This window comes from Accipiter gentilis, chromosome 12, assembly GCF_929443795.1.
Source record: "Accipiter gentilis chromosome 12, bAccGen1.1, whole genome shotgun sequence".
In the NCBI taxonomy this organism is placed as follows: domain Eukaryota; kingdom Metazoa; phylum Chordata; class Aves; order Accipitriformes; family Accipitridae; genus Astur; species Astur gentilis.
The window spans coordinates 35,632,255-35,659,145 of NC_064891.1; the positions used below are offsets into that span (position 1 = coordinate 35,632,255).

Sequence of the window (26,891 nt, forward strand, 5' to 3'; positions counted from 1 at the left end):
AGCCCGTGATCTGAAACACTGGACTCCTCTGTGGTGAGTGAGGCCTTTAAATCGGCGCTCAGACGCCGGTAGATTTTCCCGGGGGAGCAGCGGGGCAGCTGGAACCAGACACCCACCCCCGCCCCGGGCGGACGAACTGAACGGTCCCCGGGCCCGGCGTTCGGGGGAAGCCGGGCCGTAACCAAGCCGGGCCGGGCCGTGCCGGCGCCGGGCGCCCCCCGTCCGCTGACACCGGTGCCCCGCGGCACGCCGCCGCCCGCCTCTTCCTCCCCACGTGACGGCGCCGGGCCGGGGAGGGGGAGGGGTTGGAGGCCTCCGCCGCCCTCGGCGACTACAGCTCCCGGCAGGCACCGCGCCCCGCCCGGGGGCCCGAAGGCCGGCGCCTCCCCTCCCCCTTCCCAAACGGCCGCCGGGCTCACGTGACCGCCGGGCGGCCAACCGGGTTTGACGCTGGGTTTTTTTATCCGCCCCTTCCCCCTCCCCGCAGCGCTTCTGCGATCAGATCGATCTAAGATGGCGACGGTGGAACCGGTGAGTGTTTCATTCCCTTCTCCCGCCCGCCTCTCTCTCTCCCCCCAGCCCCTCTCCTTCCTCGCCCTCCCGCCGCCGTCGCCGCCTCCTCTGGCGGCTCCCCCGGCCGCGGGGGGCGCCCGGCCGGGCGGCAGGCGGATGGGCGGCGGGGCGCGGGCGGCGAGGCCGGCGAGGAGCGCACGCAGGCGGGCGGGCAGGGGGACGGAGCGGGGGGAGGGGGAGCGGGAGGCGCCGGCCTGCGCAGGGGGGGGGGGGGTGGGTAGAGGGGGTAGGCGGCGGCCCGAGGGCCGCGCCGCCACCGCCACACGGCCGCGGGGGGCGCCGGGCCGGGCCGGCGGCGATCCCGGGCGGGCGGGAGCGAGGCCTGCGGGCCGGCGGCGCCCATTGTGCCGCGCCCCGCCCGCGGACCCCGCCGCCCCCGCGGCGGGGCGAGGTGGGGGGGGGGGGGGGGGAAGGAGCAGGACGGCGGCGGAACGGGGCCGCCGGGGCCGGAAGGCGCGGCGGCGAGGAGGGAGCGGCGGCCCTGGGCGGCGGCGGGAGGCGGCCCGGCCGCCTGGCGGGCGGCTGCTCGGCGCATGTGGCGCGGTGGGGGTGGCCATGTTGCTTTCCGCCCGGAGAGGCCGGGTGGGTTCGACCCGCCGGCCGGTCGCCGAGGGGGGGCGGCTCTTCGCGGCCGGCCGGCCGGCGAGCGCCCTCCCGGCCGCCGGGGAGCGGCGAAGGTCTCGCCTGACGGCAGAGCAGGGAGCCTGCGGGGAGAGGGGCCTGGCGAGTGGGAGGCTTGCGGGGTCGCTTCGCGGGGGCGAGGATCTGTAAGGGAGGAGGTGCGCTGCCCGGCGGTTTGGCGGCTGAAGCGAGAAAACGGTGCGACGGGTAAGGCTCGAGGCGTGTTGCGAACGGAATTGGCTTTTTCCGGTTATGTCGCCTTCCCGGATCGAAAGGGTGTCTCTGCTCGAGCTTTTTCGGCGTTTTCAGGGTAATCAAGTACTTTTTTTTTTTTTTCTTCTTTTTCTAGGTACTAAGTTATGTTTGTGATATTGTGCTCTGTTTTATAAGCCTTATCCCAACCTGCACTTCCATGGAGAACTGAAGCAGCTGGAAGTGGGCCAAGTGTAGTTGTTATTCTGATCCCGCGTGCTTGTGTATCGTGAGGAGTGGACAGCAGAAGACTGTGTATTAGGGTTTCAAGGGAATGAGAAAATTGAGGAGGGCTAGTTTATTGCTGCTGCTTGCCAACTGTGAATAAGTAGCCAGTGCGTACTTTGGAGAGGCTTTGTAATGGTTAGACAAAAAGTATTTAAGTTTGAAAATCACTTCGCTGTGTTTAAATAAATATTAATTTTACCCTTTTGTGTAAGGGACATTGATTGTCCTCTTACGATTTTCTTCCATGAACAAAAAAAAAAAAAAAAAACCAAACAAAACACCTCACCTTTACTAACAAGGAAGAGATTGAAATCGGTCAGCATTTATAAATTGCATGACTATCAGTTCTGAACAAGAAGAATGTTAGTGGTTAAGGCAGTGAGCTGGACCACCAGCAGCACCATTTCCGTGTTCTCCGGCCACAGTGTTAAACACTTGTTTTCCCATCCAAAAGCTGATCTTTCCGAGCTGTAGCCCACATATCTGAAGATGAGATATACCCTGTCAGCTCAGTGTTTTGTGATGACCATGGAGTTTAGCAGGGGTTGTGATACATAATCTGTAATACTGATGGCCGTTGGAAATTGAAATTACTCTAAAGGCATGGGTGCTGGCGTAAGCCTGTCTCTGTACCATTCTCTCCATTGTTCTTACATAAGCCTGAGGTTGTACGTTGAGCTAGATCTGGGGCCCAATTTAGGCAAAAATAAACAATTGATTTTGCCGTGCCATTTGCCAGCAAGATTGGTTTCCCAGATCCAGTTCACCATGCAGTGACAAAACAGTTGTGCTGAGCCAGTAAAAGTGGACGATAGGGCAACACTTAAAACAGTTTAAGTAGGGCTGTTGTTGAATGTTCTGCCGTAGTTGAAGTATGCTCAGGAAAACAAATATCAGCTTTTCAAATTTATATAAATAACACAGTTTTTGTTTATTGTTCTTTTAAGTGTCTCACATTTCTCTTACCAAAGCTTAAAGTTAGACTTTCATAGTGACTGAGGTCATAGATGCTTAATGTTGTAGAAATACTACGTGCTTTTCAATTGAACAATTTAATTGTATGTGTGGTTAGGGATTGGCTTACTTCTTGATCACAGGGAAGCCTTTCTGTTGCTGGCCTGGGTTTGTAGAGACGTCATCTGCGATGCTTCCCTGGTGTGAAAATGCAAAACATGACTGACTGTGTCTTTTTTTTTTTTCTAATGTAGGTTCCTACTAAAATCAGTGATGTGTCTACTGCTTCCATGCTGTCAAACATAACATGCATTTTGAGTCTTGTTAAGAGGCCGGAAAAAAATGTTTGAAACTGTAGGAATATTGAAACTTGAGTGTAGGGTACTGTAGAGAGTCCCATGGAAGTTGCTAAGAAAAGCAAGATTATTCTAAGTAAATATAGACCTGTTGCGCAGTGGTTTACTTCTCCACTGCAGTAAAAACTTAAACCTCTGCAACATTGACAGGTGAAAACTCTTGGTTTTTCTTGTGCTATCCAGATTGTTTCACTTTCAAGACTGTTCTAGATTAATTTGTGAGAATATGCAGAAGTGTGTCCTGTTAGAGTGTGCTCACATTTTAGCCTTTGAGGATTAAATGTGAGCAGATAACACTGTGCAAAAGTCCACAAAGTCAACAACAAAACCAATAGTAAGGCTTTAGTAAACAGTAGTTTACCAAAGGTGACTTTAAAATGTAGCCACACAAAGCCTGTAACTTTTAGGTGCGTCTAAATCGTGTGGAAGTAACTTACATGTGAGCATCTGATCCCTCATCATTTAAATTGGAAATGGGCATTGTCGTTCTTTTATTTGTTGCTTCATGATGGTTACTGTTACACTTGCGCAAATGTAGTTCTTGTGAATTTAACTCCGCATTTTAAGATACATGGGTGAAACTTCACTTGTGTATAATGTGAAAAATGTTTGTTTAAACAGCTAATCATCAGTAGATAGGACTCTAAACTTTCTTTAAATGAAACGGTATTATTTCAAAGGGTTACAAACATAGTGGTGTAGGGCCTTGAAATTCTGGAAAAGTTCAAAATGGCTCCTAAGATTCAAGGTAGGCTGAAAGGTATTTCTTTTGTGTTACTGACAGGCAGTTAACATGTAAATTCAGTGCAGGCCGTGTTCAACTTTGGACTTAACTCTTATTACTAGGTATTTCTGTAGTAATATAGTCAGTGACCCGCTATGGTTGAAATGAGTATAGTATTCAGCTGTAGTATTGTGTACACAGTTGCTTGCTCTTTGCATTTTTCTGAAATGATATATGATAAATGTATCTTGAATGCTGTTTAGTAATTGAGAATGCCCATCATAAACTTTTGAAATGTAAATTACATTTCTGACTGAATGCAAAGCTTCCTCTGAGAGGAGGAAGATGTTGGACAACTTGTAAATTTTTTTTGAGATAAACATTTTTCTGAAAGCAATTTTAAAAAATTACATTTCACACAGTGTAAAAAATGTCAAGCTTATTTCGAGGTAGTGCATTAAAATAGCATATGAGACTGAGTTGTGTTTTATTTACTGATACTACCCGCAGGTGTGGAGGTATGTGGGAAATTTTGATGAGAAAATGTGACCCTTTTGGCAGCTTTGTAAAGATCAGTGTGAATTTTGAGCAGATAGAGGGGAGAATCAAATGAGGGATGCTGGTAGAGAGCCTGCATTGTGAAAGAGAAATAAAGGTTTTAAAAGTGGATTAATGTGACTTTTTCCTCAAATTTGTCTTTCACTTGAAATATTCTAAAGTCAAGGTTAAGTATAAGTTTAGAGACTATTTTAACATAGAAACTTAAAGCAGTCACTCATTTCTTAAAGTCCTAAAACCTATTCCTCTTTAAAATGTTCATGTTATGAAGGTACTAAGCGTGTGATCCACACATCTAAGTGTGCTGTGTAATACAAGTGTTCTGTTAGCTGCCTGAAAGTGGCAGTTGTCCTTGATTCTTACGTAGTGAAAGTAAGGCAGAAAAAATTTAACTGTTTAAAAGGCTTTTTCTCCTAAGTGTGCAAAGCAGTTGTTTAAACAAATAAACTTTTAAATTGTGGTCAGTTTTTCTCATGTTCAGTGCTGTTTATCAAAGTAGCTCGTGTACATCACATGCTTGACAATAATCAGGCATACCGGTAGTATGTCCAGTACTTTATCTTTTTGGTTAAAGACTGATTTCTTCAGCATCCATACATTATACAACTTTTTTTTTTAATTCTCTTCTGAAGATTGAATGTGTCTTAATTTTTCAGCTGGTGTAAAATACTATGCTTGGCTGTACGAGTGGCTCAGTATACTTGCAGTAATTTGCAGTGATTTTGTGTCTATTGTGTATAAGTGTGCAGGGAGATCAGAGGTGTTTTGTTCCTCCAGTCATCTGAACTGTTCTCCTCAGCAGTTTTGGGAAGTTTTTTTGTTTTCTTGTCCGAATACCTTAGAACTAACAATGTTGAATGTGAAAGTCGTTGTATCCCATGGGTAGGTTTCATGTTCCAGTAGTGAAGGAGGCAGCAGAATCTAGACTGGGGTGAGAAGTGCTAGTGCAAGGGCAGCCTGCTTAGGCAGCTAGAAAAAAACCACAAAGTTACTGTAAGTATTTTGATAGACCTTGTAACTTGTTTTCTAATTATAGTCATAAGGTTGTAAGTTAAATGTTGAAAATCTGAAGGGTACTTTCACGTAACCCATTTTTCAAAAGTCAAAAGGGCTGTAAATATTCTTTGCATCTTTTAAAACCTGAGATTCTATTTCCTAAAAGAACAGTGTGCCCCTCTGACCCTGGAGGAAGCGTGTGACTCTTCTACTTCGGTCTTTTGTTCCTGTACATGTTTTGCATTTCTGTTCTAATTTGGTGGGATGTCACTCAGTTAAAATCATGTCCCATGTTTGTGTTCTAATAGTGAATGCCTTTCTAAAAATCTGTGGTGTTCTAAGTAATAATGTATGCAGTGAGAATAGTTGCTCTGCATTAGGCCTTGTTATGTCATGCCTAGAAAATTTTTCTGTCCTGGTGTCTGCGAAAGCTATTTAACACTGTTTAATTGATAACAGGTGGCTCTTGGTACCTCTCTTCCAGTTGATATTACATATACTATGTATGATTTTTACCTCTGTATATTCATTCCTCGGAGTTGCATATCAGATCATCACTTGGTTTGTTTTCTTACAGCACATAATACTTGCTTGTGGGTGGTCTCAAATCTTTTTTTTGTCCAGAATATTTTGAAATAAATAGCTCTTTACTTTTGTGCCTTGTGAATTGCTACCCTAACTGTAGTGTAGTAGCAGTTATCTGCAAGAAGCATAAGGACCAGCAGATAGTTGACATGCTTTTTCCTTAGACATCTGATAACTGGGACATGCAGTTTTCTCGTTTTGTTGGAAACTCTAGAAAAGAAGGTAGAAACTCTCAAAAATGAACTTATTTTGGTTTAATGCAAGAAAACTTTGGAAGCCTCTTCCACTAGTTAATTCTCTTTACTTTCACCTAAAAAGCACAACAGTGCTACATTATGTCCTTTTGGGACGTAAATGTTGTGCTCTCTCAACTGGAGCTCCTAAACAACTTCTGTAGACAATTAGATGACATGGATGTGGTCTGGGCAGCACCTGACAGCACTCTGTGAAACCTAGTCAAGCTAGTTAGTTGTTCTCTTCAATAGTCAAACCTGATTAAGCAGTTTTTACTGTAAGTGGTATTTGTTTCCTGTCCTGGTGACATACACACCTTCCTTTGATATATTGGTCATTATGTGCTGTGGAGAAAGAATAAATAATGCTAATTAAATCTGCAAGTGTCAGAATCCAAGTAACGTGCAGATATGCACAGTCATTAAATGCTGAGTAGGCAATTGTTTTGTGGACTTCTGCAAGCTGATTCCTACATCAAAAAACACGTGTGTACTGAATAAATGTCACTTTTAATTATGTGCTGTCTTGTGTATGAGGAGTAGGATTGGCCATGTGAAGCTTTCCAGTTTATCTGGTAATACTACCCTTTTTTTATTACATCTATTTTAAAAGCAGCAAACCCAGTGGTGGCTTTGTTTAATAGTAGACGCAAAGTCTATTTTAGGTTAAAGAATGCATTGGTTATGAGCAATAGTAAATTATTACAAAGGATTTTAAATTTAGTAGTCTAGAAACTGCTGGTGGAGACAGTCTAACTTTGCTAAGTTAGTGTAACAATTGCAAGATTTCAAGGTGTGAACTGGTAAAATGGGACGATATAACTTTAATTCATGTTGCATTTACAGGAACTTTTAAAACCTGCATGCTTGTGCTTTGGGGTAGAATTTCAGTAGCTGGAAAGAGGTTGGATACAAGAAATGGACTTTGAATGGCAATTAGTGAACTTACATACTTTGTATTTGACTAATAATGAAAAGTGCTTTGGTATGCAAATACTTTAGCTTGGTGGTCAGAATAGTGAGATAAAGGTAAGATGAAAGGAAATGGGAGCTGATATGATTAACCAGCCAAAAATGAAAATGGCCTTTTTCTGTTTTCCCTGATGGCAGTGGGAAATAAAAGGCAGTGAAAAGAAGCTCCTTTAGGCTTCTGTCTGAGACCAGCCAGGAAACTGTTTTGTGGTAATAAGCTCTGCTTCCAACTTTACACCTTTTTCCAGGTTCATTCTGGTGTGTACAGCTGTACCCATCCTTGATGGGCAGCCTGGTACTGAAAAAAAAAAAAAAAAATATTCTGTGTGGGTTAGTTTTTGAGGGGAGTGGCATAACCCTGGGTCAAGATCATACCTGGGCCTTGGAGGTGAGTTGTCCTGTACTGTTTTGGGCAAGAGCTTGAAATAATGGTTAGTCTGAGTTTCATTAATGCTAGGTAGCTTTCAAAATACCTTAAGGGACTTGTTACTGTGGTGACTTAACTGAAATGTTTGTGCTGAGTCAGGTGTCTTCCATTTGTCCAGAAACGGATTGTCACATAGTTATGTGAAGCGTTGCCATCAGTATACTGGGCAGGTATTGAGACTCATTGCATTTTATTTTTTTTAATTGTCTGGAGGTGCTGCCTTAATCCTTCCTCATGTTGTCTTGTATTAGAAGTTAGGAAATGGCATAGCCCTGCATGTGCTCAATAGTTTTGTATTGATTCTTCCAGTTTGTGTAGTTACAATACTTCTGGAAGACTGACCGGGGAGACTTTAGGATTAGCTCTCTGTATACTGAAAGCTATTTGCTGAGCAAATGTGAATGAGATACTCAAATGAAATTATTTTTGGAAGATACTCTGCATTTGTCAAGAGTGAGTCTATTGGATGTAAAAATCTTCAGTGTAATAGCATTTGTAAATCAATTGTAAGTACTAGATGTCATTACTGCAGAGCATTGTGAATGAAAGCAAGTTTTATCACAAAACATAGTGCTTAGTTTAATTCCAAAATATCAACAAGATCTTTCTTGTATGCTAATTGTATTTGCACATGTAATATTTCTAACTCATTCTAGTTAGAAGTCCCTGAAGGGGGGCAACACTTAAGTTGTAGTTGTCTGTACTTGGTTTTTTGTGGTATAATAGAAAAGATAACTTGGAGGAGGAAATATTGAAATGCTTCTTTAATGTATTTTACAGCCTCTGTGCATTGAGCATCTTAATTTGTTCTGTGGGGTTCTTGAATGTGACTAAGGGGAAAGGTGTATATTTGATACCATCAACTTAAAAATAAATGGGGCTAACATTAGAAATTTTATTCTACATAGAATTTGAAGCACTTAATAGGTTTTTTGAAGATCTGTTTAGCTTTTTATAGTATTACACTGAAGGAGATTTGACAGATTGTTCAACACTGCTTGTGTGGGTTTGTCAGTAATGTTCCACATTAGGGAATCTTCAGAAAGCATTTAGTTTTATTAAGGGGCAGGAAACTGTACTAACTTCCCCTTGTACTGTGTAAATCAAAGCACTAGCGTAGTTGTCACTGCCCCTTTGCATTTCAGTTCTTTTCCCTGTGAACGTGGGAGCATATGAAAGCATTCTTAAACGTGATGTAAATTAGCTTTCAAACTGAGGGTCTTTTTTTCTGGGTGAGCTGTTAAACTAAAGCATACTTAATTATTTTCAGGCATAAAGTTGTAACTTCTCTGAAGTAAAACATAGTATCATGCTTGATAATGCTAAATATATTGATAATGAAAAGAAAATCCCCATTAAGATGGATCTTTAGGTGTTATCAGAAGAGTTTGCCAGCTGGGACTGTTAACAGTTAAACAGTGTTTATGTTACCACTTCAAATCCATTGCACTTTTCAGCAGCTTTGGTGATGATAAACTGAGTAGCATGGAAGACTGAAGTAAACTGTTCCATTAATTAGATTACTTACTGTTATTTAATCCACCCCTACGTTGCTTTGTTCTCTGAAGACCACGAAGTTTAATTTAAGTACTAGTTTTGTATTGCTGCATTAGGAATGTGTATAGTCGTTGGGTCTGTTGTAGTTAGTATTTGTTTATATTACTGAAGTGCTTTTTCTTTCACAGGGTCAGTTGTACAGGCATTTTTGTGTTAGCTGTAGGGAATGAGCTATAGTCCTCATTCCTTGTCTCTGTAATATTCTAGCATGGATTGCAGATTAGGGAGAGATGGTGGTAACTGGCGGGGACACTTGGCCTCACAATGAAGCTTTGTGTTGCCTGGTTTGAAGGAATGGCATTAGAATTTCAAACCTGACGCAGTGGCTTCTAGAACTGAATGACAAGCTTGAGGGGGTTTGGATGCAAAGGGAATATATTATTTTACTTCTGAATATATTATTTCACTGCTTTGTGTTAAGTATATTTGACATCTGTAGCACTGTCTCTAGAGATTTGAAAAAATAATACTTGGAATCAGTCTAATCTGTATTAAATGTGTAATTACATTTATTTGAGTTTGAAACTTGAACGGGTATGTGTTTAAATTCTGCTGTTTGGTGCCTGAAGCTTTGTTAGTAGTAATGTTGCAAATAAGAAGATAACTACTTACTGGTTTGGTTTCTAGCTGCTTGTAATAGCTGATTTTGGACCCGAGAGTTGTAGGCATGTGGTAGTAACAGATTTTTCTAAATAAACAGGGCCTGTACATCCGTTTCCAATGATGCTTTGTCAGAAACTGATAAGTTTTCCTTCTGAAATTATTATTCTGGAAATTAATTTTTTAGACATGCATATTCTAGAGAACATAGCATGTTGTGTATTTCTGAACTCAGAACTGTTTCAAAATAAGACAAGTATGTTAAGTAAACCATTCTGGAAACAAATGACATGGGAAGCAAATCGCTGAACAGCAGAATGTGAATTCCTGCAGTTAGTATTTCTTGTAGGACCTGTTCAGATGTTGAAGAATAAAGGGAAGTGGCTTGTGCTTCCATGATGTGATTTGGGCCCCTAGTCCAAGATGAATTAGAGGAACTCTTAGCTTCAACCTTCTTAAAGTTACTTCAGAGAACTAAATTACTTCAGTAAAAATTGAGAAGGAATCTATTAATAACTCCTTTCTTCAAACAGGAAACCACTCCCAACCCTCAGCCTTCAGAAGAGGAGAAAACTGAGCCAGCACCTAGTCAGGAGGTTGCCAGCCCTGAACAGTATATTAAGCATCCACTACAGAACAGGTAAATAGTACAGAAGCATGATTGTGACTTTACCAAAGGTAGAAGAATGCCTGTGGCTTTACAGCTCTCTTGTTTACCTGATGTTTTCTAGCAGCATTTTGAAAGTTCTCTTTTTTTTTTGAAGATTTTTGCAGTGAGGTTGCAGAGGAAATAGAATCTGATCCTGTTGTAATTTTAAGCCTTTTCATATAGGATTGTTACAGAAGCTGAAAATCTCTACAGATTTTCATAATGCAGCCAGGTAATTGGAAAGAGCATGTCTTTGCTTTTAGTTGGAGGCAAGCAGAGCTTTTGTTGCTTTTGTCTGGTGTATTTTAAGAGACTGACACTGAGATGAAGTTGCTGCCAAGCAGAACTGGAAAACCTTCCATTCTGCCTTGTACTTTGGGCAATTAAGGTGCCAGTGGCAAAGACTTATTTCTTATCAGAGTCTTACTTCTTCATACCTTACCATTTCTTTTCCTCCTGTTTGGAACTGAAAGTAGTAGAAGCTGTGCTGATCAGCCAAAGAGCTTACTAGACTTGGTCATATGAGTGGTTGGTGTCTACAGTAATACTGTTTTCATTATCTGTAGGAAGCACAGTAGAAGAAACCCTGTAAAGTGCAAATGCACACATTTGTGCCAATGTTGTCACTAAAAAAAACCCACAACTGTATGGCACTTAAATTTTCTTGTTTAACAAGAAAAACATGGAGCAGTAGTTAAAAGTATAGTTAAGAAAAGTTACTGAAAAATCAAAGCCCTCCTACTAAATTCTGTGTTCAAAACCAGTGTTCAAAACCAGTGTGCAAAACCAGGTATGTCTTTAAAAGCTACTGCTCAGGTTTTTACTGAGCTATAGAGACAATGAGGACTTTAACAAGAAGCTTTGTACTTGAAAACCTCAACTTGAACTACTTTTCTGCAGTACAGGTATTATAAGCTTATAGGTTGAATTCCTTTAAATGTGCACAAAAGTTACTCCAGCAGCATACATGTACTTCAAAAACAGCAGTTAGGAAGTCATTTTCTCCAAGTAAGCTGAAGAGCTGATGTGGAATGCTCAGTACTTGATGTTGGTAGGTAGGTCCTGCCCCAAAGGAATCCTTTTACCAAGTGGCATCTTACTGTTTTTTCTAAGTTTTGAGCAAGTGTGGAAAACCACTCTGCACTGTAGTGGTATGCTGTGTGCATCCTGCTTTCCCTTGTCTTTCTCTCAACTTCTTCTGTCCTTCCTCTTTTTCCTTTAAACACTTTGATTAAATTGGTGCTGACACTCCTTTACAAGTGGTAGTGGGGCTATTACTAGAAAATAGTAAACGTCTAAAATGAGGTTTGAAATGTTGGGTAAGGTCTCAAAACAATAGATTGACACCTAGTGAGTTAGAGTACTCTGATGTGAGAAGATAAATCTACTCCTAGTGCTAACCTGAGTGATTTCAACACTACTGAAACTATAAGAATTAAAAATAAGCCTCTTTTGTTAAATTCCTCATCAGGTATCCTGTTCCAGAATTTTAAATGATGCTTTTTAGATCCAGAAAGAGCATTTTTGTGTGAAAGGTTCAATTTATATTATGTGTTGAGATTTTTACTCAGTGGAGATGATGAAGAAAATTGGATGGAAAATTTGTCATTTAGTCTTGTCTTTATATATGCAGATTTAAAAACTTGAAACAAAGTTGGTGGGGTTTTGTTTAAAATTGTTGCCATTAGTAAGCTTAATGCAGCTTCCCTTTTAAAATTTATGCTTTCCTAGTATGTGAGTGCTTGGGGAACTTTCATGTCACGTATAGCTTTGGAGTGATATAATTAGCTTTTGTAACCTTTACAAGGAAATTACTGGAAAGGGAGCTGTGCTCCTAGTTTGAATAGCTGTTGGTGGTTTAGACTGTAATCAGTTATTTGCAGTAGGGGATTGCAGTTTAGCTGGGGCAGCAAGCAGAAACATCTGAGGCTTAGTGGTTAAGAGTCTTAGAAATGTTCCAAAACTATTTAAAATATTTACCTAAATGGGTTCATCAAGTCTGCCATGATTGTTGTAATGAGAACACAAATATTGTTGATCTGCAAAGAGTTATATTTGAGAACTGAGTTTCTCATGTAACTTATTGATGAAAACTGACTTCCATGCTGATCTTAAGGCTTGCAATTAGTTTGGATATAACAATACAAATAATGAATTATATTTTTAATATACTTTAATTTCTATATGATATTATTTTATTCTGTTTTCCTTTAGATGGGCACTCTGGTTTTTTAAAAATGACAAGAGCAAAACTTGGCAAGCAAATCTTCGTCTTATCTCAAAGTTTGATACTGTTGAAGATTTTTGGGCGTAAGTAAAGATTCTTCAGTCTGTGTAATAATCCTGGCATATGTTGGAAAAGCTTATGCCAAAGTAAAAAAAACCATAAAGTACTCTAACTGCAAAGTTGGGGTGTAATATGAAATGTCTGCAAAATTGAAGGTGAGGTCTAACCAATTCTTCAGAATGTGGTAGAATGTAACCTTTGTAGAAAATGTGATTGGAGAAGTTCTTCGTACTTTAAATGCAATTTGTCTTGCTGTTAATACTGCAACACTGCTTATATTCATATGTACATGACATACATGTAGAAAACTATGCAGTAGCTATCTCAGTTACATGAATTTGTAAATTCTTGTAGCCAACTGTTTGTCACTTCCTTGGCCCCAAATTTTGCTAGCTGATTAAATTCTCAGCTTCAAATGTGCAAGAGTGCCTGAATCTGGAGCATGGTACTTGGGAGGTTGATGCAGGTTAATGGCATCCCTGAAAGAAGTTTGTTAGAAGCTACAGAAGAAACTACCTTTGTTGTAAATTGAAGGGCTGTGAAAGCAGTTAGACTGAAATAGCAATAACAAAGCATTTGAAGGTAGGCCTGTGCTTTCTGAACACTCGCTTCAGTCAAATTCAGGTGGCTTACTTGGAAGATTTTGCCTGCCATAATGATGAAATACAGGGAAAATGCAAGTGGCCTGAAATTGAGGGTGGAAAAAAAATGCATTATGTATTTGATCTTTCTTAGTGTTTCATGCTACATTGAGTGGTAGGGTTCTTAAGGTTTTTGTTGCATAACTTCTTTTGGATGTGGTCAGTGAAGGAGAGATGGTGTCTTAGTGGAATACTAAGACCCATCAGTGACCCATTAGCACTGACAGGGAAGAAATAAAGATACTGAAAATGTTGAACAAGTGTTTATCAGTGCAGTTGTCAGAGGGAGGGGAATAGGATTCTGTGCTTGTAACCAGCTTTCCCATTCCTACTATGGGGGTGACTAACGGTTGAGTGAACAGTAGTTTGCAGTCTTGGGCTGTCTGATGGGTGGCTAAATTGTTTGAAGCTCACTATTAAAAGTTTTTTAAGGGTAAGTTTTTTGAGCTCCTATAACCAAGATAGTCTGCGTAATTCAAAGAAGTGCTTGATCTAGATGTCTGCAGTGAAGGTATAAAATAAGTCCCAAGCAATTGAGAAGTTATTCCTCCATTGTGGTCATAGTGGGAAATAGGTGTGTTGTTCTGGGGAGAAAATATTGTTAAGGTAAACTTAAAGGAGGGAAGCTGGTAAATCTGTAACTGGCTTTGTAAATTCCTATGCCTGACATCTAATTGTTAGAACACTGCAGTAATTCATTTCCTTTTTGGTGCTGGATCATGCCTGAATGTTAGTTGGTCTTGGACTGCAGGTTACTGTGATATGTGCAGGTCTTTTTCTGAAGTCTGACCTTAACAGTACAGGGGAAAAAAAGCATCTATCTTCTTGCTAGAGGAGGAGACAGTATGTACTGCTTTGGGTTTTTTTTCGCTGAATTGCATAGTTGTAAATTAATTCAGAGTATATATTTTATATTTTGCTGTTTCAATCAGCTGTTCTTGCCTTTTGAGTCCTTATTTCAATTTGAATTATCAGGCCTACAGCCTTCAGAGTATTGTATTAAATAGCAAAGTTGAATCTAAAACCTCTCTCTGCAGAGAGAGTAGCCTTAAATATAAACAATTATCCTTATTCCATGTATGCATATGTACAGAATACACATGCACACAGAACTTGTTGCCATGAAAGTTGAGTGAGTTATATTTCTAATAACTTTGTTAGAAATAGGTTTAAAAGAAGCATTGGTATAGGAACCCAGCAATTGTTCATAAACCAGTTTCCATTCTGCTGCTTTAAGCCCGGAACATTTTAAAGCTAATGCTTTTATACTGCTGAAAAATACTTAAATAGGGTTGCTTCTGAAATAACTTTAATGCTTTTTTAATTTTTTGTATGTTGTTTGGTCATATGTCTTAAATTCTTCAAGAATTTTGTACCTTAAAATAATGCTTAGTTTTTAATCCTACTTTTTTCCCTCCAATAGTTTATACAACCATATCCAGCTCTCTAGTAATTTAATGCCTGGTTGTGACTACTCGCTCTTTAAGGTATGCTTGCTAACCTTTTTTTCTTCAGTTACGGATGTTGATGGATGGTTTCCTGACTTAAGCAAGACACTGTCCAAATATTTCACTTCAGATATTTAGGAACATAATTGGGAATGTTCTAAAGGTGTTAATTTTTTTAGGAAGTCCCAGACACATGCCCTTTGAAAATCAGGCTGTCACTAGTTCTGAAAATGCAAGTACTTGCTTTAACACCCTTCACAGACAGTGTTTTAATGTTACTATGTTTGGTTTTGTTCCATGTTTGAGATGTGTGTGCAAATAATTCTCAATTTTTATAATATGAAAGACTTTCCAGCTCTGTCACTTGGTGTGACATGAAATGAGTTAAAATGTCCAGGTTCTGTGGGAGGCTACAATGTTCTCCAGTATTCTTTATGAGCACTACTAGCCAGATGCACAGTGTTCTTACAATTAATTTTTATACCACCAGTTAAATACTGTATTACTTATGTATAAAATTGAAGATTGTACCCAACACTGACACTTAGCTGAGGAAGTGTTCAAACTAGCAAAAAGGAAATGCTGATGAGAAAGCGTACATGAGATCCTGCCTTGGCTGGAGTGGAGATCAGAACTGGAGCTCTAAATTAAATTCTAACCTCTCTGAAGTACTTCTAACATACAGCTTCCTTTCTGGATTCAAATACCTAAATAATCCCCTAACTACTGGTGCCTGGTTTCTCCTTTGCTTATAAAACATAGCTACTGGCTGGGGCTCCTCAGTAGACTGTGGATGTAGTTTGTAAACCCCAGCAGCCTGAGGTGGTGATGCTTTGGTTTGGGAAGGTAATGATATTTTAGGTGACTGAGAAACCTTACTAGTAAACTTTTAAGAAGCTGTAGGCCCTTCAGAGGTTAGGTTATCTATGGATCATGCTTTCATTTTTTGCATGAATCCTAAATTTGTGTTTTGTGTATCTATTCTATGTTTGCCTATTACCAATCAGCAATAATTTAAGTATTTACATGCATGGAACAGGTACAGAATTGGCAACTGTTGCAGGCATCTGAGCAATCTCTTGCTGTTGTCCTTCAATTGTGACCTCGTAAGAGTGCCTCTTAAAGGTGATGAAGTAGTTTGAGCTCTGCAGCTGCCAGTGAGGGTGTTAAATTTAACGTGAGCTGACACCACTCCATCTTGTATGTTGAACACTTAATTAGTTTTCAGCCAAAGTTCTGTAGTCTGACTCTTAATAGACAGGTTTTTTAACTGAATTTCTCTGTCTAGACAGTTACCTGGGTTTTTTTAATGACTGACTTTTCTGAAGTGCTATGTAGCTGGTGGATATGGGAGTGGCAGCTGGCTGCTTTCCTGGATCAGCGCATCCGGAGTAATTTAGTTCAGCGTAGGACCATTGGTAAAGCATGAATCAGAATGCAACTTGCTTCTAAATAGTGTGTTGATTTTTGTGGCCCTGAAGATGGAAACCCTCTTATTCTCACCTTGTGTGTGCAGGAAGTCACTGAGATAGACTGCCAAGGGTGTCTGTTTCAGTGAAGTAATCTTTATGCATAAGTGAAGCACTTGGCCAATGTTGCACTGAGTCAAGACTTAAAATAAGGACTCCAGAATGTAGCTGCTAATTTTATCTGGTTTCATACAGGGCAGAGTGGGTGGTTGACTTTGCCTCTTCCCACAGTTTTTTGTATGTAATGTTGTGTAGCCAAGACTTTGGCCTGGGCTGTGATTCTTCTGTAAAAATAAAAATTCATTAAAGCGAGTGCATTTGTTAAGCTGGTTTGGAACTTTGATATTGGTATGAGACACTATTTCTGGACAGGTATGTATCTTGAACTATACACTTTCTTCTTAAGTTGCTATTTCAGTTATCACTGGCCTGGTGGTTATTCTTTAGGAAAAATACAGATCAAGTCTTCACTGTGAGGGTGATGAGGCACTGAAACAGGTTGCACAGAGGTTGTGGAAGCGTTTCTGGTCTAGTGGGCAGGGGAGTTGGAACTAGATGATCTTTAAGGTCCCTTCCAACCCAAACCTTTCTATGATTCTGTGAAATCTGATTTAACTTCTGACTGTCCTTTGCAGGATGGGATTGAACCCATGTGGGAAGATGAAAAAAACAAGCGAGGAGGACGATGGCTAATTACACTAAACAAACAGCAGAGACGAAGTGACCTTGATCGCTTCTGGCTAGAGACAGTAAGCACTATGGCCTTACAAGTTGCAACTGAAGAATCTTGCATTCGTATCTAGTATTTTAACTGGTTTGTTCTTTGTGTGCCACACTAGACTTCTAACTTCCTGGCAGCACAGTGTCCTGTAAGTTTTTCTTGACAGGCTGTATTTGAAACATTTTTCAATAGTGATGCTCAACATAGTTGGATTCTGTTGAATACCTTCTTATAATGGGCAGCAATAGAGATAATTCTACAGGACAGATTAACCTTTTCCTATGGAATGTACAGAATAGCTGTGAAGCTACTGGGAAAATAATACTTTGTCATGAATGCAACTCCCAAATTTAAGTGCTTAAATGTAACAATTTGTTTTACAAATAGTCTTACAAGTGACTAGTTTTCAGGTTTTGGTCTTGCTGAAACAAGGGAGTTTCAGATTTATTTTTGTTCTTTCTATACTTATTTCAACACTAGGATAGGCAAGTAATAGCAGTCTTTCCTGTATGTACACTATAAAAATACTTTTTTCCATTGCTTCTATCTCTTTGGAATAGATTTCTTTGAATGGTATATATACTTCTAGAGATTATATGGGTTGCAGTAAACATGTTGTAGAAAAGGATACAACTGTACTGTCTAGCAACTGACTCACAATAGCCTAAAACAGTCTAGTGTGATCTGGGGTTTAGGGGCGTGGATTGCAGACAGTACAATGCAAAGCGATCTTGCCAAATCTCTGTGTGTGAGAGGCAAGAAGTATTGCACCCCTTTGAAAGCAAGAAACAGCCTTCGGGATCAAAGCAGAGGTGTCCAAAATACCAGAGCTATTAGGATCTTTCTAGTCACTGTAGCAGTGATTTGAAGAAAGGATTGTGAGTGTTATACTACTAGGCAATACAACTGCATGAGTAAATTAATGTCTTGCTGGGTGCATTTGGCTTTTCCACCTAAATGCCTGTATAAGTCCTTCTGATTCTTAATAGCCATTATATATGGATTGGAAACATGTAGATAGTCTTTGCAGACTTAAGACTAGAGGGCTCAGTTTTTTGTTTAGCAGCAAGCAATGGCACAGAGCCTGAATACCCAGGTGACTGGGATATGCTCTAAAACAACCCTGTTGCTTCTAATTGTAGTAATGACTTTCTCCAATAAAAATCAAAGCCACTTCCTTTATCACTCCCATTTGAAACAAATTTTTATTGTAATCTAATGATCTTTGCTGTTCTTAACTGTAAACTAAACTTCATTTGAGAAGACTTTTTTTCCCCTCTTGTGCAGCGTTCATGAAGTATGTACTTGACTGTAGTGTTTACTGAGCATGGTAGTCATCTTTGCTTGTGTATGTACTAAGCCTGTTGTTCAATATTTTGAATGTTTGTGTGTGGTTTAAACTTAAACATTTGTGGCTTTCATTACTCAGTGAATGTGTGCAGCCTGCAATTGGGTGTAACACTTAAAGTATGTGTAGTTATACCTGATTTACTCAGTAGCACACTTTGTCCTTTTTATATTTCCTTAATGAAGTCAGCCCTTGCAGCTCTCATGAGTACTGAAAGACCTGCTTTGTTCAAAAAGTTGCAAATGCTTTGAATTTCCAAATGTTGTAAGTGAATCTGGAAAATTAATGTAATGGCAGTGTATTTAACGTACTGTGCGAGTGAAGTAAACAAGTGTTCATTTGGAGATTAATACTTCAGTGTGCAGAAGGATTTTTAATTCAGCATGGACTAGATTAATCTGTCTTAACCACAAGAAGTTCTCAGTTCTGAATATCTGAAAATTGCTTGTTTTACAAGTTGCAAGTTGAAGACTTTAAATATCACATTTACAGTTAGCATGTTGTACATGCTTAGGATGTCACCCAAGTCAAAGTGATGTTCCTGAAGTATACCACCTTTGCCAATTCCCATCTTCATTAGAAATCTGCAGGGGAAGAAATCTTGTGTTACTTGTATTGTTGCCCTTGCATTACACGCCGTTCAGGATGACTGATTCCCACTTTACAGTCTGTGGGAACTCTGAAGCTTCTGAGTGTGTTGATAGGAAGTAACGCTTCATTAGATAGCACTTTTCATCTAAGTTGCAGTCTGATTTGCCTCTGAATTAATATACTTCAGAATTGAAGTTGGGCCTTACATAGCTGACATATTGCCCAAATAGTTCTTCACAGGTTCTTCCTAGATAATGAATGTGAACACTTAAAACTTCAGACTTGTCTACCTGTGTTAAATATACCTTAGAAAGAAGAATAAATTCCTTTAATTCTTACCTGGGTTTGGATTGGGAGGATGGGGTGGGAGGCAACACTACATAAATGATCAACTGTGTTAGGACTTGCAGCTGTTGGGACAGGAGCAGAGATGGAAAACTCTGAGCTTAAGTTCACTTGTAACATTTGGAACTTCAAGAAGATACTGCAATAAACAGAAAATGATCGCTGTATGGCAAGTGGCTATAAGCAGTAAAATGTAGTATTCAGTCCTTTGTGTGCACTGAGTGTTTGCCTATAAAGCAGGATTCTGACTTTGAACTGCCACTTTTAATAGTTCATCTTTGTTTTGTAGCTGCTGTGCCTTATTGGGGAGTCGTTTGATGACTACAGTGATGATGTATGTGGTGCTGTTGTTAATGTTAGAACTAAGGGTGATAAAATAGCAATATGGACAACTGAATGTGAAAACAGGGATGCTGTTACGCATATAGGGTAAGTAATGTGATTGGTGTCTTGAATATATGAAGTGTGACAATGCATTTAAAGCCAGCTAACTTGATGGATAATGCACTTCAGGCAAATGTAGGCTGTGCAGAGCTGTATCCCAAGTTTAAGTAACTCAGTGCCAAATTATTTCTGTTATTGTGTAGGTTTTTATATGGGCTTATGTTAGTTACTACTTTGTACTGCTGTACTACCTTTGTAGTTTAGAAATTATGAAGAATTGAACACAAATCTTGCCAAAAGTTTTTACATTTCACAATGAGGCATTGTAACTAATACCTGTAGATTGTGTAGATTCTCCTGCAACATGCCAGTTTGTAAAGGTGGGTAGTCAGTAACAGAGCACTGGTAAGATTTTTCTTAGGAAAGTGATGCTTATGAATAAGAGAGGAAAGGTGCTGTAAATTTTAAGCTCACAAGGATGTCCTTATATTTGAAAAAAGCTGGACAGTGATGTGCTGTGAAACTCTACAGATGTTTTCCTACCTCTTTGTCTCTGTTTAAGTACAAATCAAACAAAATAATGCTGAGTTTCATGGATTACTTATGTGTATGTTATAGTCTTCGTTCCAGTCAGCAACAGTAGTCATCTCAGATGATCATGAGTCTGTACTATGGAAAATGCCTGTTGTGCTCTGCTATTTAGCAAGTATTGCTAAAGCTGGTGGATTCCTTATGCGGTAGTATTGATGCTTCAAAACTATTTGCTGTTAAATTCAGTCATTGTAGGCCACTTCAGCTGTGTGAACCCATGAAAATATTTATCTTCCCAGCCTAGCCCATCTGTCTTGGGCCAAACTTTTAACTGTCAAGCATAGTAGCTTGCTCATGTTTTTCACTTATTGGATGGCTCTCTTGACCCATTCCTCATCTGGGCCTTTAAGAATCTGGTGGGGTCTGCCTTATACTAACAACTTTATTATGCAATCATGTTCAGACTTGAAAGGTAAGTGTTTAATGATAAACAGAACTGTGGTACGCATTTTCCGCTAGTAGAGAATAACCTTATATCAAACCTAGTAGGCATCAGAGAGCATTTTCAGAATGGTATTAACATGAACTAAGGAGCTCAGATGTAACTGTAAAAAAGCTAAGATTTTTGCAAACTGATTGACACAATGACTAAGGTAAGTTATGCTGACTACCTGCTGTCATATTGCCATAACTCCAAAGACAATATGTCAAGCTTTTATTTAACACTTGAAACTGGGGTAAGCTATGGTCCTGTAAACTGCTCCATTATGATTAGGGTAGGGTTAAAAAAAGAAAATTTACGTAGTTTTGTTAACAATCTGCAGCTGATCAGGCTTGTTCTGTGGTGTAGTCAGAGCTTACAGCCTAGTGCCATTAGTGGCTTGCATCTCACTCTCCTAAGGAACACTCTGTGTAAGGTGGGTACTGCTGCTGCTTTTTCTTAAGGCATAAGATCCAAGCTGATTTTTTCTTAAAGCTGCTGTTGGGTAGCTGCGCCTGACCAGTACCATAATGAATTGAGGGGATGGGGGTCAGCTTTCCATCAGTAGTTAAAGAAAAGACAGCAAGTCTCTGCAACTGAGATGTGTGTGGTGAATAAAAACTGTTCCAGGGAATTGCTGTTTTGTTTGGTTCAGGTGACTTTATCATCTCAGTAGTTATGGAATCATGGACCATGACTTCTTCATAGCTCTTTTGTTGCTATATGTGGGAATACAGCTTGCTGATACTAATGATATACCACATGAATGCAGTAGAATCCCTGTGTTCTACATTTCTGTAGACCTGTGAATTATTTTTTGGCAAGAGCTTGTCTTATTTTGTATGGTAAGTCCTTGTTCATACAGGACTATAAGCTGATTTTTAGATGCAATAAGCTAGAAAAATCCTGTTTCAAGTCCTTTATTCATACCTGAGAAATAGTTGCCTATTTAGAAACAATTTTTCATGAAGGTGTCAGCACATCTTAAAAGCAGCTGTCCTGTTACTAATTCCTTCCTAAGGGCTTTGCTTAAACTATTCTGTTTCTTTTCTCCAGGAGAGTATACAAGGAAAGATTAGGACTTCCTCCAAAGATAGTGATTGGTTATCAGTCCCATGCAGACACAGCTACTAAGAGCGGCTCCACCACTAAAAATAGGTTTGTTGTTTAAGAAGACACCTTGTGAGTATTCTTTCATAGGAGACTGCGTCAAGCAATCGAGATTTGGGAGCTGAACCAAAGCCTCTTCAAAAGCAGAGTGGACTACATTTAAATTTGATTTCCATCTAAGTGTTGCTAAGATTTGTGAGAAGTCTCATTCGCCTTTGTCTTGTACTTCTGTGTTCATTTTTTTCTATTTTGGCTGAAGTAACCATTACCAATCAGAATTTTAGTACACTTCACCCCCCGAATCCATAAATGTTTTCCTGGCCCACTCTGTAATAGCTTGGTAGAAACATTACTATTACAAAAAAAAAAAAAAAATTGTTTATCCACAGTATTCTGAAAAGAAGTTGCATTTCTGTACCTGCAGGAAATTACTCTGTTTTACATTTGCATTGTATGCAGTAACATTGCTGGTTTGGAAAAGAGTATGGTGCATACAGTTTTCTAGCAATTTTTTTATACAGCATCATATTTGCTGTAACCTATGCTGATGGCTGCTAGATTAATTTATTTGTTTTCCCTATTTGATAACATTAGTGATATTTTGATTTCAGTTGTTTTCGCTCATGTAACATTTGGTGAAGAATCTGGGAATATGACAAAGGTGGAATAAACATTAATTTTGTGCATTCTTTGGTAATTTTTTGGTTTTTTGTAACATCAAAGCTTTGCTACAAACTTATGCATTTCAGTCAAATCAGTGATCTGTTTGTGTGATTTCCTAAACATAATTGTGGATTTTTTTTAATGTAACACCATAATTTACATTCCTTACTAGAAATAGTATGTCTGTTTTTGTATCTTATGCTGTATTTTAACACTTTGTATTACTTAGGTTATTTTGCTTTGGTTAAAATGGCTCAAGTAGAAAAGCGGTCCCATTCATATTAAGACAGTGTACAAAACTGTAAATAAAATGTGTACAGTGAATTGTCTTTTAGACAACTAGATTTGTCCTTTTATTTCTCCATCTATACAGCAAGTATTTGTACCTCTTGTGACAAGGCAGTCTCTACTGTGGCTTCTATTGTAGTGTCTTCTGAGAAAGATAAAGTCTGGAGCTATAGTCTGTTGAAACTTTTAATAAATCTATTAGATAGCACCCTAAATCAAAGTGAAATTATATTCATGTGGCTACTGTTTTTTCTTAGTGGTTGGTCTAATTGATCATGGTTTGCATTGTTTCTCTTTTGACTTTGGCTTATACCAACCAAGAAATTCAAGGGTACATAGAAAGCCATCTAGTTTCAGGTAGGAACTACACTAAAAGCGCTTAAGTGAGTAATTCTACTTTAAGTATATAATTCCTGTATGAAGTACAAGTAAAGCGCACTAGCGACATGGCTACAAAATAAAAGTATACGATGATCTAGATAGTCTGCTATTATTTATGTCTTATAATGAAATGAAGCTTTCAATGGCTTGGAAGTTGCTGTGGGAGCTGTCAGTTTGCTTGACTCGCAGGATTGGAGGGGGGAATTTGAAGGTCATTGAGTTAACTTCTTGTTTTAAGCACCATGTGAGAGGCTTTTTCTTTCTACTCTTTAACTGGAGAGCATGCAGCAAAATCAATGCTTTATTACTGATTTCTTATTTTTTAGTGTGTGATGCACTTTAAGATCTTGCTAGGGCTATATAGCCTTTCTTTAGTTAAACTTAAAGGCAGATGCTTATTGAGGTTTTGATCTTTGTGATAACTCCTTAATGCAAGTTTAGTCACTGTGGCAGTGACGCTTCAGTTGAATCGGCTTTTAAATCTGCCTGATTAAGGCACTGAAGTGTTTCTATGTGCTAAGACAGACTTGAACACTTTCTTGCACATTTTTATCAGAAATTTGTCTTAAATAGTGTATCAGACTATACCGAAAAGTACTACAGTAACTTCTGGATTGTTCTTATGTCTGTTTAATAGAAACACTTACAGTAGGCATCTATATCTAATGATACTATGCCTTCAGTATTGGTCATTAACCAGGATAGATGTTGGATGTGGAGAGAGCTATTAGGCTGTTTGTATGCTGGTTTCTGTGGATTCTGGTGTAACTAGTTGCCTGCCCTGATTCTGCAGGTGTGCAAAGCAAGTCGGGTTTGGTTAATAGAGAACCATTCATAGTAGAATATAGCAGTCCCTGCCTGTTTTCCAGCTTACTGCTTCAGCTAATCATCTTTGGAATTAAAAGTAAACTTTTTTGAACTAAATTTCTCTAAACTGTCTGTTCTCTTATCAGCCTCAAGCTGAGTAGCCTTTATAAAGGCTTTGATATTTCTGAATAAACCAGTAATGCTTGTACGATGGGAAGGTAAAGATGAATCAGTTTCCCAAGTGGTAACATTAGATTGTCTAGGTGTATGGAACTTAGGAGGACTGGGGGAAGGCTCACTAAAATGAGTGTAATTCAGAAACATAGGTACTGCTGCTCTTTTGTAAAGACTGTTGAGATTAACCTGAGTGCTGTTTTGAGAAGTACTTAGTATTGGTTTTCTTTAATTTCACTACAAGACTGACTTAAATATTGTTCAGGGTAGCAGCATTTTGTTTATCTAGAAAAGTGATTGATATTTTTTTGGTATGGTCTCACGTTTTTGAGCCTGAGCCTATTTAAGCAGCCAACTGACTTGCACTGTAATATGAAACCTTCAAGTAGGTTGGTTTGAGGCTCTTCACTGCTCAAATAAGAATTGCTATGTTTCTAGAAGACTTGAGTGAAAATTAAATGGCAGACTTGTTTTATCAAATATGGAACCTATGCCTTTACGTCATTGCTGGAAGAAGCAAGTGACCATGAACCTCAGTCTCTCCCAACTTGCAAATCGCTTTGTGCTGCATACTAATGTTCTTCTGATTATAATGGTGTTGTTTCTGCTCTTATAGTATGGGCGAAAGCTGAGAGCTCTCCATTCTGCGTATTAATAAAACAGCTACAGGCTCGTAAGAGGGGAAAAAAAGGCAGTAAATGTTTAAATTTAAACATCTAGTTTTGGTATAAAATATTCAGTGTCTTTAAGCTTCCAGCTAAATGGGTAGCCATTGTCAATGCATAGTTTTAGTAAGCCTGAGAAGACTAAAGAAAAGTTTGAAGCATCTGTTCAGAAGTGGTTTTATATGATATAAAACCAGCAGAGCAAGGAAAGAAAGCAGAAACTTGCTGTGTTCAAAGAGGTGTAAGAATGTGCCAAAATATAGCCTGGGAAGAAGGGGTAACGGATGAGGAATATTTGTGCATTAACAGCTTCTGGGTGTACTGTAAGTCTCGGGCTGTGCAATGCTTTTCACTGTCACTTTCTCTTTGTCCTGCTGCACTGTCACTGTCTTGTGTTTCAGGCTGTCTCTAGCTCAGGAAACTTAATGTTACCCAAATTCTGGGAACTTGGAATAGTAGCTTTTAGCAAAGCTTGGACTGAGCTCAAAACTTCCATCCTACCTAATGGAATATTTCCCTACAGAAATGCTTGGGGAAAAAATATTCTGGACTCCATGGGACCCTTACTAAAGCAAAAATAATTGCACTTCAGCCTAGTGAAGTGACATGGATCTTCCCTTTGATATTTGTGACCTCCCTTGTTTCCAAGAAGCTTTACTTTTGAGTCTGGGCCTGATGGTTTTAAAACTAGATTTTAAGGACATCCTGCACTGAAGTACTAAACCAAATAGTTGAGCTTCATAGTTAAACCCATAGAGCTTTCAGACTACCTAGCACTTAACTTTTAGATGACTTTGCCCTCTTAAGAGTCAATGGTTTCTGGAAATTTTTTTTTGTGAGTAGGTTTTAGTTAGGTGCTACAATAAAGTTTTTATGCAAAACTTGTGCCTTTTCATATTCGGCAAGGAACAAACAAATGAAAAATGACATAAGTAAGGAAATAGTTTATACTTATTTCACTTTGAGACATTTCATATCTGTCTATCCAAACTACACTTGGTGAGCAGGAGCACAGAGTGTATTAGCAAGCAGCGTGGAACCAGTCCCAGTCCTGGCTATCGAATACACCTGCTGGACCTCTCCATCATCATTTCAAAGCTCCAGAAGCTGTTAAATCTTGAAGACTTTCCATTTTGATCTCTCTGCAGGACACTTGTCACTATAGCTGCTTGAACAGACTTTCTGCCTTTTAGCTCTTAAAGTTTTGTACTCCATCAGGATTTGTTTTCAGGTGTCCAGCTCTGGCACTGCAGGAAAGCCTTTAATAAGCATGTAACTTCCTTCCCTGGTGATAAAAACCATGGTCATTTCTGCTCTGGCCTGGTGGCTGCCTGGCACTTTCCCAGAAGACTATGGGATACCCTGCTAAGCCTTCCTATTTTGAAATAAAGCAACTTCTGATGTCCAGAGCTAAATGTGAGTTGTGGCTGAGCACAGGATGATTGTTACGCTTCCTAGCATTAACTTGTTATTTTGTGTGATGCCTTAAATGTAAAAACATCCTAGCTGAAGTCAGTCTGTTGGTATCGGTTTGTGTGCTAACTGAACGTAACTCAGATCTTTTTATTCCCTGCTAGTACTGAGCCTGTAACAAGCTTAGCTGTGAATTTGTGGGGGTTTATGACTGTCTGTACTTTTCCCATCTACATTTTTCTAAATCCTGATACTTTTCAAGCCTTATTAAAACATGTTTAATAAAGGGAAAAATTGCTCTGAGTCTAGTCACTGCTTTTTTGGTCACTGTGATACCATGGAGAATTCCAGGTGTTGCTAAACCGAGATAAAGACTGTGACTTCTTTGGCATAATAATCTGCTTATGGGTTTTTTACTTTATCTCTTGCCATGTAAGTATGATAATAGTGAAAATGATACTTGAAAGTATGTGTGTGAATATATCATATATAAAGCAAAAATGACTCATTTTTCTATTTTTTTCAAAGTAGAAAACTTGTTATTTCTAAAAGGTTTCTTTGGATGACTTTCTGTAATGAATTATTGGATTTTGCTTTACAAGAGGTAGTTTAGATCAATCTTTTTTTCCTTATGTTGTGCCTATTAATGTTATCAAGGAATTGGAGCCAACCTCATAGGTAAGGTTTGGCACTCGTTGAAGTAAAGCTAGTTTTTGAGCCTTATCTTCCTCCGTGTACAGGGTAGTTATCCTAGTGCATCTTGCCCTGAGCCGTACAAATATGCAGAAAGTATAATGGGAAATTGGAAGGTACTATATTTCTGTAGCTTGAATGAAAATAAAGCTTCTGAGGAACTGAA

At 39.4% G+C, this 26,891-nt stretch overlaps 1 protein-coding gene across 1 annotated transcript; it reads left to right on the top strand.

Annotated features, from left to right (window-relative positions):
- The first annotated feature begins 423 nt into the window (after positions 1-423).
- Positions 424-26,891, top strand: EIF4E (eukaryotic translation initiation factor 4E). Its single transcript, XM_049815504.1, has 7 exons — positions 424-531; positions 10,170-10,276; positions 12,500-12,595; positions 14,637-14,700; positions 16,766-16,879; positions 19,425-19,564; positions 21,588-26,891. Exons 1-7 carry the CDS (start codon positions 514-516, stop codon positions 21,700-21,702), a joined length of 654 nt encoding a protein of 217 aa, XP_049671461.1. The 5' UTR covers positions 424-513; the 3' UTR covers positions 21,703-26,891.

Coding starts and splice junctions, on each gene's coding strand:
- EIF4E (XM_049815504.1), top strand. Junction 10,277..12,499: donor AAGCATCCACTACAGAACAG/GTAAATAGTACA, acceptor GTTTTCCTTTAG/ATGGGCACTCTGGTTTTTTA. Junction 12,596..14,636: donor ACTGTTGAAGATTTTTGGGC/GTAAGTAAAGAT, acceptor TCCCTCCAATAG/TTTATACAACCATATCCAGC.